Source organism: Tachyglossus aculeatus, chromosome 10, assembly GCF_015852505.1.
Source record: "Tachyglossus aculeatus isolate mTacAcu1 chromosome 10, mTacAcu1.pri, whole genome shotgun sequence".
Classification (NCBI taxonomy): domain Eukaryota; kingdom Metazoa; phylum Chordata; class Mammalia; order Monotremata; family Tachyglossidae; genus Tachyglossus; species Tachyglossus aculeatus.
The window spans coordinates 47,562,075-47,571,599 of record NC_052075.1 but is presented as its reverse complement, the minus strand read 5'-3'; the positions used below and the strand labels follow the sequence as shown (position 1 = coordinate 47,571,599).

Sequence of the window (9,525 nt, the reverse complement as noted above, 5' to 3'; positions counted from 1 at the left end):
CTCGCTTGCTAAATTCCCAGTTACGAGTGCTCTTTGGGGTACCTTTTTCCAAACATGCAAGATCCTGGCTTTTATGTTAAGAAAAAAGGGAAATCTTTATTGTTCGTAGTGCGGCTGTCTGACGAGACAGGGAAGCGTACACCTGACAGTTCAGTGATGTAAGAAAAAAATAGCAAAATAGTCTTTGGGCCATAATTTAGAAACGATCTGGTCTATAAAATCGGTGTCAAGGTCCTTTTCCCCAGGAAAAGGCTGCTTGAGAAGCGGACACCCTCAGCCTCGGGATATCCTTAAAAGGCCACGGACGCGTCTGACTAGCGCTTGGATGAAACTGTAACGGGACCGGACTTTGGAATACAGCCCTTCGATATCCAGGAGCTTCTTCTGCAGCGACTCTCCAAAGGTGTTGATGGCTTCGATCTGAAGCTGAAAAGGGAAAGGCGACATTTTTAAACTGGAAAATGCCGAATTCTTGATTTGCAGGCAATCTGCATACCTCAGTCTGAAACTTTCCTGATCGATTTTGCCCTTTCCCATATGGCACATTCATTTAAAACTCGTCTTCTGAAATTTCCTTTTACGAGGTTTTGGGGATCTTCACCGGGTGGTTGAGTTACTTAAGCTCCTTGTGGGCGGGGAACGCGTATACCAACTGTTATACTGTACTCTCCCAAATGCTTAGTACAGTGCCCTGCACAAAGTGCTCGAGAAATAAGATTGATTGATTATTCAAGTTTCTGAAGGATTTTGGAGAGAGGGTTCTACTCCCCATGGAGACCACACAATATAATGGGCTTAAATGCAAATGAGCCCACTGTTGGGTAGGGACCGTCTCTATATGTTGCCAACTTGTACTTCCCAAGCGCTTAGTACAGTGCTCTGCACACAGTAAGCACTCAAATACGATTGAATGAAATGAAAGTAGAGAAAATTTAGGGTTGGACATAAGGGAAGAATTTCTTGACTGCAGAGGTGATAATAATAATAATAATAACGGTATTTGCTAAGCGCTATGTGCCATGCACCGTTCTAAGTGCTGGGGTGGAAACAAAGTAATCAGGTGGTCCCACGTGGGGTTCACAATCTTCATCCCCATTTTACAGATGAGGTAACTGAGGTAAAGAGAAATTAAGTGGCTTGCCCGACGTCACACAGCAGACAAGTGTCAGAGCCGGGATCAGAACCCACGTCCTCCGACTCCGAAGCCCGGGCCCTTTCCACAAAGCCATGCTGCTTCTCAGTGATAAAACACTAAGGCGCACAATGCGATCTCCGTCTCTGCAGCACCGAATAAAGAAAAATAGACACCCCCCTTTCTGCATGGTTTATGCTACACCGCGGTTGATTTTTTTGTAGACCCTTCCACCTCTATTAGCCTATGATTCTACAAGAACGTTTCTGAGACCCCAAAACCTCGCCAAAGTAGGGCTTCCGGAGGCCCTACCCTTCCCTCCTTAGCCTCATCAACGATGGTATTTATTGAGCGCTTGCTGGGTACAGGGCACTGTACTAAGCGACTGGGAGCATCCAATACAACAGGAGGTGGCAGGTTCGCAACTGGGAGCATCCAATACGACAAGATTGTACATATCTATTCTATTTATTTTATTTTGTTAGTGTGTTTGGTTTTGTTCTCTGTCTTCCCCTTTTAGACTGTGAGCCCACTGTTGGGTAGGGACTGTCTCTATATCAATCAATCAAATTTATTGATTGATTGATATGTCTCTATATGTTGCCAATTTGTACTTCCCAAGCGCTTAGTACAGTGCTCTGCACATAGTAAGCGCTCAATAAATACAATTGACGACGACGACGACAAGAGGTGGCAGACACGTTCCCTGCCCACGACGAGCCTGAGGAAGAATTAGGCTTGCGTGTGTTCCGAAAGGTGCCATCTGAGGATAATCAATCAATCAATCAATCAATCAATCGTATTTGCTGAGCGCTTACTGTGTGCAGAGGATAAGGAAGTAGGTCTCCTGCAGTTTTCAGGGTAAATACCGTCCTTACCTGATCTATGTCATGCTGGCTCACTCTGGTCATACCACTTCTGAAATCCAGGTTAGATTCTGATGTGAAGGCATCTAGGAAAAAACAAAGCCCACAGAGGGTAAAATGCGTTTACTCAAAACTTCATCAGGCACAATCACAATCATCATCATCATAATTGTGGCATTTGTTAAGCGCTTATGGTGTCTCCGGCACTGGGTTAGATTCATGGTAATCAGGTCTCAAATGGGGCTCGCAGTCTAAGCAGGTGGGGAAACGGGTACTGCATTCCTATTTTGCAGATGAGGGAACTGAGAATAATAATAATAATAATTTTGGTATTTGTTAAGCGCTTACTAGGGACCAAGCACCGTTCAAAGCGCTGGGGGAGATACAAGGTGATCAGGCTGTCCCACAGGGGGCTCACAGTCTTCATCCCCATTTTCCAGATGAGGGAACTGAGAAGTGAAGTGACTTGCCCAAAGTGACGCAGCTGATAAGTGGCGGAGCGGGGATTTGAACCCACGACCTCTGACTCTGAAGCCCGCGCTCTTTGCACTGAGCCACGCTGCTTCTCTAAGTGACTTGCCCAAGGTTACGCAGGTCACAGAGCAGACGGGCGGCGGAGCTGGGACTAGAACCCAGGCCCTCTGATTCCCAGGTCCGTGCTCTTTCCACTAGACCCGGCTGCTTCTCAGGCTACGCCGCTCCTCTTACGTCTGCCCCAAAAGCACTCCTCAATTTCGGCTTGATGCCTGAAGTCAATCAATCCATCAATCGTATTTATTGAGCGCTTACTGTGTGCAGAGCACTGTACTAAGCGCTTGGGAAGTCCAAGTCGGCAACACATAGAGACGGTCCCTACCCAACAGCGGGCTCACAGTCTAGAAGGGGGAGACAGACAACAAAACCAAACATACTAACAAAATAAAATACTATTGTTATTATGTGCCAGGTACTGCACTTAAGTGCCGCGGTAGGTACAAGATCCCTAGTTTGGACACGATTCGTTTCTCATCGCCTCAATCCTCCTATTATGGATGAGAGAACTGAGGCCCAGAGAAGTGAGTGAAGAAGTGAAATAAATATTTATTTATTTTACTTGTACATATCTATTCTATATATTTTATTTTGTTAGTAGGTTTGGTTTTGTTCTCTGTCTCCCCCTTCTAGACTGCGAGCCCACTGTTGGGTAGGGGCTGTCTCTATATGTTGCCAACTTGGACTTCCCAAGCGCTTAGTACAGTGCTGTGCACACAGTAAGCGCTCCATAAATACGATTGATTGATTGATTGAGGTGACCTACCCAAGGTCACACAGCAGACAGGGGCAGAGCAGAGGTTGGAAGCTTCGTAAGCAAGCCCGATCCAGGCCTAGAGGCGGGGGTTCGAACTCCTGCTGACATCTGGAATGAGCCTTCATCCACTGTGGCCCTGAACAGGTTCAAAGTGGCCTTTGGGGATTGTCTACAACCCGAGTTCCTTTAAAGCCAGCTCCATTTTTTGAAATCAAGGCCCCCCCGAGAATAACTGCCAATATTCAACAAGAACAAAACACCAGAAAGGAGCACAAAGAGCTTTTTTGACTGACACGAGGCGCCCAGGAGGCAACAACAGGGTAATGACTAGGTCTGCATTTCACTGCCAGCTCTCCAGGAGAAAGCGACGGAGGGGACAAAAGTCTTCAACAACACGGCACTCATTTCGACATCCTGCCTCCAGTCAATCAATCAATCAATCGATCGTATTTATTGAGCGCTTACTGTGTGCAGAGCACTGGACTAAGCGCTTGGGAAGTACAAGCTGGCAACATATAGAGACAGTCCCTACCCAACAGTGGGCTCACAGTCTAGAAGGGGGAGACAGAACAAAACCAAACATACTAACAAAATCAAATAGATAGGTACAAGTAAAATAAATAAATAGGGTAATAAATATGTACAAACATATATGCAGGTGCTGTGGGGAAGGGAAGGAGGTAAGATGGGGGGGATGGAGAGGGGGACGAGGGGGAGAGGAAGGAAGGGGCTCAGTCTGGGAAGGCCTCCTGGAGGAGGTGAGCTCCCAGTAGGGCCTTGAAGGGAGGAAGAGTCTCTCTCAAGACGTCAAAATCCAGCTTCGGTTTTTACCTTGTAGCCTTCGGCTTTTAAAAGAAGTCCTGGGAGCGAGCAGGGAGTCTTGGGAGTCCGTGGGGGTGCAGTGCAGCAGGTAGTATTCTAAATGGCGCCAGAGGATGAAGAGGCAGGTTTCTATGATATCTGCGCGGATACCCTCCGTCAAGGATGGCAAAGTTGGCGGTGTTTCTCGTTTCAAAAGCAGATTCTGGCCCCGAAACCACATCAACAGCTGGACGGTCACTCCAGGCTTTCAGTCTCTTCGGGGAGGATGCTTTCACATTATAATCATTAGTAATATTAACTAGTAATATATTCCTTCATTCATTCATTCAATCGTATTTATTGAGCGCTTACTGTGTGCAGAGCACTGGACTAAGCGCTTGGGAGGTACAAGTTGGCAACATCTAGAGACGGTCCCTACCCAACAGCGGGCTCACAGTCTAGAAAGGGGAGACAGACAACAAAACATATTAACAAAGTAAAATCAATAGAATATGCACAAATAAATCAGAGTAGAGTAACCTGATCACCTTGTAACCTCCCCAGTGCTTAGAACAGCGCTTTGCACATAGTAGGCGCTTAACAAATACCATCATTATTATCCAGCACTGAGAACAGTGCTTTGCACATAGTCCGTGCCTAATAATGTACATATTTGTTACTCTATTTATTTTACTTGTACATATCTATTCTATTTATTTTGTTAGTATGTTTGGTTTTGTTCTCTGTCTCCCCCTTTTAGACTGTGAGCTCACTGTTGGGTAGGGACTGTCTCTATATGTTGCCAACTTGTACTTCCCAAGCGCTTAGTACAGTGCTCTGCACACAGTAAGCGCTCAATAAATACGATTGAATGAATGAATATATTACTAGTTAATATTACTCGTACTTCCCAAGAGCTTAGTACAGTGCTCTGCACACAGTAAGTGCTCAATAAATACAATTGATGATGATGATATCATCTGTCACCCCCCCCTCTAGACTGGAAACTTGTGGGCAGAGACCGTGTCTGCTAATTCTGCTGAACTGTCCTCTCCCAAGCGCTTAGTACAGTGCTCGGCACAGAGGAAGCGCTCAGTAAATACGATTGATTGTCATCAGGCGAGGCAGGGGGAGGAAACGCTGAACCACGCTCAAAGTTGGGTTGGCGACTGGCACGATTTGAAGCCGGGGAAGGCAAGAGAGGGATCAAGGGGTGACGCGATAACTTTATGGCCAAGGGGCCTTTACCTATTTTGTGGACTTTCCAACCCTTAGCTTTAAGTACCTGAATAATAATAATAAAAAAAACAAACCAGGAGGGCCAGACATGGGTATAGCTTGGGGGCCACAATGGGAAAGAGATCAAACTCGTACGCAACCTTAAAAATGACATGGAAGAAAACACACAGAAGGATACAGGAACAGAGGGACAGTAATTTTGCTCGATTGTTGATCAACTTCACCAAACGTCGCCTTGCCAAGACGTATTTCTGGGCGGTCGAGATTTTATCCACCCCGGCTGGCATCACGGACTGGCATAACTAGAATAAGAAAAGCCCTGGCGTTGGCATACGCACAGATTCGGCCCACGGCAAAATGATTACCCGGATGAGCGGGAGGCATCACAAAACGTTTCGGTTCCTCGTTTAAATAGGGAGCAACGCGGAGAAAAGAGGTCGAAAATGAGCGGGTGCATTTAAAGCTAAAAGCCTTATTATTAAATGACCCTTAATGGTATTTTTTGAGTGCCTACTTTGTATCAAACACTGTTCTAGACTGTGGCAATACAGTCGAGCTGGGAAACATGTTCCCTGACCACTTAAACTAAACTAAAAGCCAACACTGATGTTACACAAAAAGCGTTTCGCTGGGACACACACTCAGTAACTAGTCATGCCCAAAGAGGACACTTATTCCAGCCTCATAATAATAATAATAATAATAGCATTTATTAAGCGCTTACTGTGTGCAAAGCACTGTACTTATGGACCTACCCACAATGTCTTTATATTCATGTCTGTCCCTCTCTAGCTCGGGGGCAGGGAATGTGTCCGTTATATTGTAATAATAATAATAATAATGGCATTTATTAAGCGCTTACTATGTGCAAAGCACTGTTCTAAGCGCTGGCTCTCCCAAGCACTTAGTACAGTGCTCTGCCCACAGTAAGCACTCAATAAATACTACAGACTGATTGGTTGATCGCTTGAGTTTAATTCTCCCATATTACAGAGGTTTGTTAACTATGGCACGTGGGTTTGTGTGAGGCCAAGAGGTGAATTTAGAACCCACGGACTGATCAGTTGATCGCCTGAGTTTAATTCTCCCATATTATGGAGCTTTGTTGGCTGTGGTTGATCGCTTGAGTTTAATTCTCCCATATTATAGAGGTTTGTTAGCTGTGGTACATGGGTTTGTGTGGGGCCAAGAGGTGAATTTAGAACCCACGGACTGATCGGTTGATCGCCTGAGTTTAATTCTCCCATATTATGGAGGTTTGTTGGCTGTGGTTGATCGCTTGAGGTTTAATTCTCCCATATTACAGAGGTTCGTTAGCTGTGGCACATGGGTTTGTGTGGGGCCAAGAGGTGAATTTAGAACCCACGGACTGATCGGTTGATCGCCTGAGTTTAATTCTCCCATATTATGGAGCTTTGTTGGCTGCGGTTGATCGCTTGAGTTTAATTCTCCCATATTATAGAGGTTTGTTAGCTGTGGCACGTGGGTTTGTGTGGGGCCAAGAGGTGAATTTAGAACCCACGGACTGATCGGTTGATCGCCTGAGTTTAATTCTCCCATATTACGGAGCTTTGTTGGCTGTGGTTGATCGCTTGAGTTTAATTCTCCCATATTATAGAGGTTTGTTAGCTGTGGTACGTGGGTTTGTGTGGAAGAGGTGAATTTAGAACCCACGGACTGATCGGTTGATCGCCTGAGTTTAATTCTCCCATGTTATGCAGCTTTGTTGGCTGTGGTTGATCGCTTGAGTTTAATTCTCCCATATTATAGAGGTTTGTTAGCTGTGGCATGTGGGTTTGTGTGGGGCCAAGAGGTGAATTTAGAACCCACGGACTGATCGGTTGATCGCCTGAGTTTAATTCTCCCATATTATGGAGCTTTGTTGGCTGTGGTTGATCGCTTGAGTCTAATTCTCCCATATTATAGAGGTTTGTTAGCTGTGGCACGTGGGTTTGTGTGGGGCCAAGAGGTGAATTTAGAACCCACGGACTGATCGGTTGATCGGCTGAGTTTAATTCTCCCATATTATGGAGCTTTGTTGGCTGTGGTTGATCACTTGAGTCTAATTCTCCCATATTATAGAGGTTTGTTAGCTGTGCTACGTGGGTTTGTGTGGAAGAGGTGAATTTAGAACCCACGGACTGATCGGTTGATCGCCTGAGTTTAATTCTTCCATATTATGGAGCTTTGTTGGCTGCAGTTGATCGCTTGAGTTTAATTCTCCCATATTATGGAGGTTTGTTAGCTGTGGCACGTGGGTTTGTGTGGGGCCAAGAGGTGAATTTAGAACCCACGGACTGATCGGTTGATCGGCTGAGTTTAATTCTCCCATATTATGGAGCTTTGTTGGCTGTGGTTGATCGCTTGAGTTTAATTCTCCCATATTATAGAGGTTTGTTAGCTGTGGCACGTGGGTTTGTGTGGGGCCAAGAGGTGAATTTAGAACCCACGGACTGATCGGTTGATCGCCTGAGTTTAATTCTCCCATATTATGGAGCTTTGTTGGCTGTGGTTGATCGCTTGAGTTTAATTCTCCCATATTATAGAGGTTTGTTAGCTGTGGTACGCGGGTTTGTGTGGGGCCAAGAGGTGAATTTAGAACCCACGGACTGATCGGTTGATCGCCTGAGTTTAATTCTCCCATATTATGGAGCTTTGTTGGCTGTGGTTGATCGCTTGAGTTTAATTCTCCCATATTATAGAGGTTTGTTAGCTGTGGCACGTGGGTTTGTGTGGGGCCAAGAGGTGAATTTAGAACCCACGGACTGATCGGTTGATCGGCTGAGTTTAATTCTCCCATATTATGGAGCTTTGTTGGCTGTGGTTGATCGCTTGAGTTTAATTCTCCCATATTATAGAGGTTTGTTAGCTGTGGCACGTGGGTTTGTGTGGGACCAAGAGGTGAATTTAGAACCCACGGACTGATCGGTTGATCGGCTGAGTTTAATTCTCCCATATTATGGAGCTTTGTTGGCTGTGGTTGATCGCTTGAGTTTAATTCTCCCATATTATAGAGGTTTGTTAGCTGTGGCGCGTGGGTTTGTGTGGGGCCAAGAGGTGAATTTAGACCCCACGGACTGATCGGTTGATCACCTGAGTTTAATTCTCCCATATTATGGAGCTTTGTTGGCTGTGGTTGATCGCTTGAGTTTAATTCTCCCATATTATAGAGGTTTGTTAGCTGTGGCACGTGGGTTTGTGTGGGGCCAAAAGGTGAATTTAGAACCCACGGACTGATCGGTTGATCGCCTGAGTTTAATTCTCCCATATTATGGAGCTTTGTTGGCTGTGGTTGATCGCTTGAGTTTAATTCTCCCATATTATAGAGGTTTGTTAGCTGTGGCACGTGGGTTTGTGTGGGGCCAAGAGGTGAATTTAGAACCCACGGACTGATCGGTTGATCGCCTGAGTTTAATTCTCCCATATTATGGAGGTTTGCTGGCTGTGGTGCGTGGGTTTGTGCGGGGCCAAGAGGTGAACTTAGAACCCAGCGACGACTGCCGCCGAGAAATCCCTCCGAGTCAAACTATCCCATCCTTCCAAAAGAGGGGGAGAATTAAAGCTGTTTTGTTGGACAGGCTGGGAGAGAGGAAGCCAGCTGAGGCAGCTCCCCGTAGCGGCGTCCATACCTCTTTGATCTCATCCGGGGGCAGCTGTTCCACATTCTGGAGCTTGCTGACGCTCTGCCGGTGACTATCGTAGTAACTGAAGAAGTCGTTGGCGCTCTGCTTCAGCAGGTAGACGATGATGCCCAAGCCGGGCAGGCGCCAGTAGGGCACCACGGGAGCTTGAGAATCTAGTAGAGAGAGAGAGAGAGAGAGAGAGAGAACCACGGTCAGGTCAACGGCTGGGCCCGCTGGAAAAAGCCTTCCCGGCATTCTCCGGCTACCTCGTTGGATACTAACGAAAAGACGGCCGGTCACCGCACGCTGACTCGGGAGCCTCTCCTCACCAACCGTCTCGTTGCGGGATTATAAATGAAGATACGTTCCTCTCACAAAATCTGCGAGGGACTCAACCGTATTTATTGAACCCTTACTGCGTGCAAAGCACTGTACCAAGCACTTGGGAGAGGACGGTACAACAATAAATGGACACATTCCCTGCTGTGCTGACGGTGATAATGGCAGTCGTCGGCGCTTATTATATCGAAAACCGCACTAAGGGTTGGGGTAGAAACAAGATAATTGGGTCTGAAA

General features: G+C 46.2%; 1 protein-coding gene across 2 annotated transcripts in view; it reads right to left on the bottom strand.

The window, feature by feature from the left end:
* Positions 1-69: 69 nt before the first annotated feature.
* The window catches only part of NUP205 (nucleoporin 205), an 89,760-nt gene continuing 80,304 nt past the window's right edge, over positions 70-9,525 (bottom strand). For both annotated transcript variants that reach the window (XM_038752439.1, XM_038752440.1), the window contains exons 39-43: positions 8,956-9,122; positions 5,505-5,628; positions 4,118-4,246; positions 2,011-2,084; positions 70-426 (exon numbers count right to left, since the gene is read on the bottom strand). In XM_038752439.1, the coding sequence (XP_038608367.1) occupies positions 274-426; positions 2,011-2,084; positions 4,118-4,246; positions 5,505-5,628; positions 8,956-9,122 (647 nt within the window). In that variant the 3' untranslated portion in view covers positions 70-273. The remainder of the gene's footprint in view (positions 427-2,010; positions 2,085-4,117; positions 4,247-5,504; positions 5,629-8,955; positions 9,123-9,525) is intronic.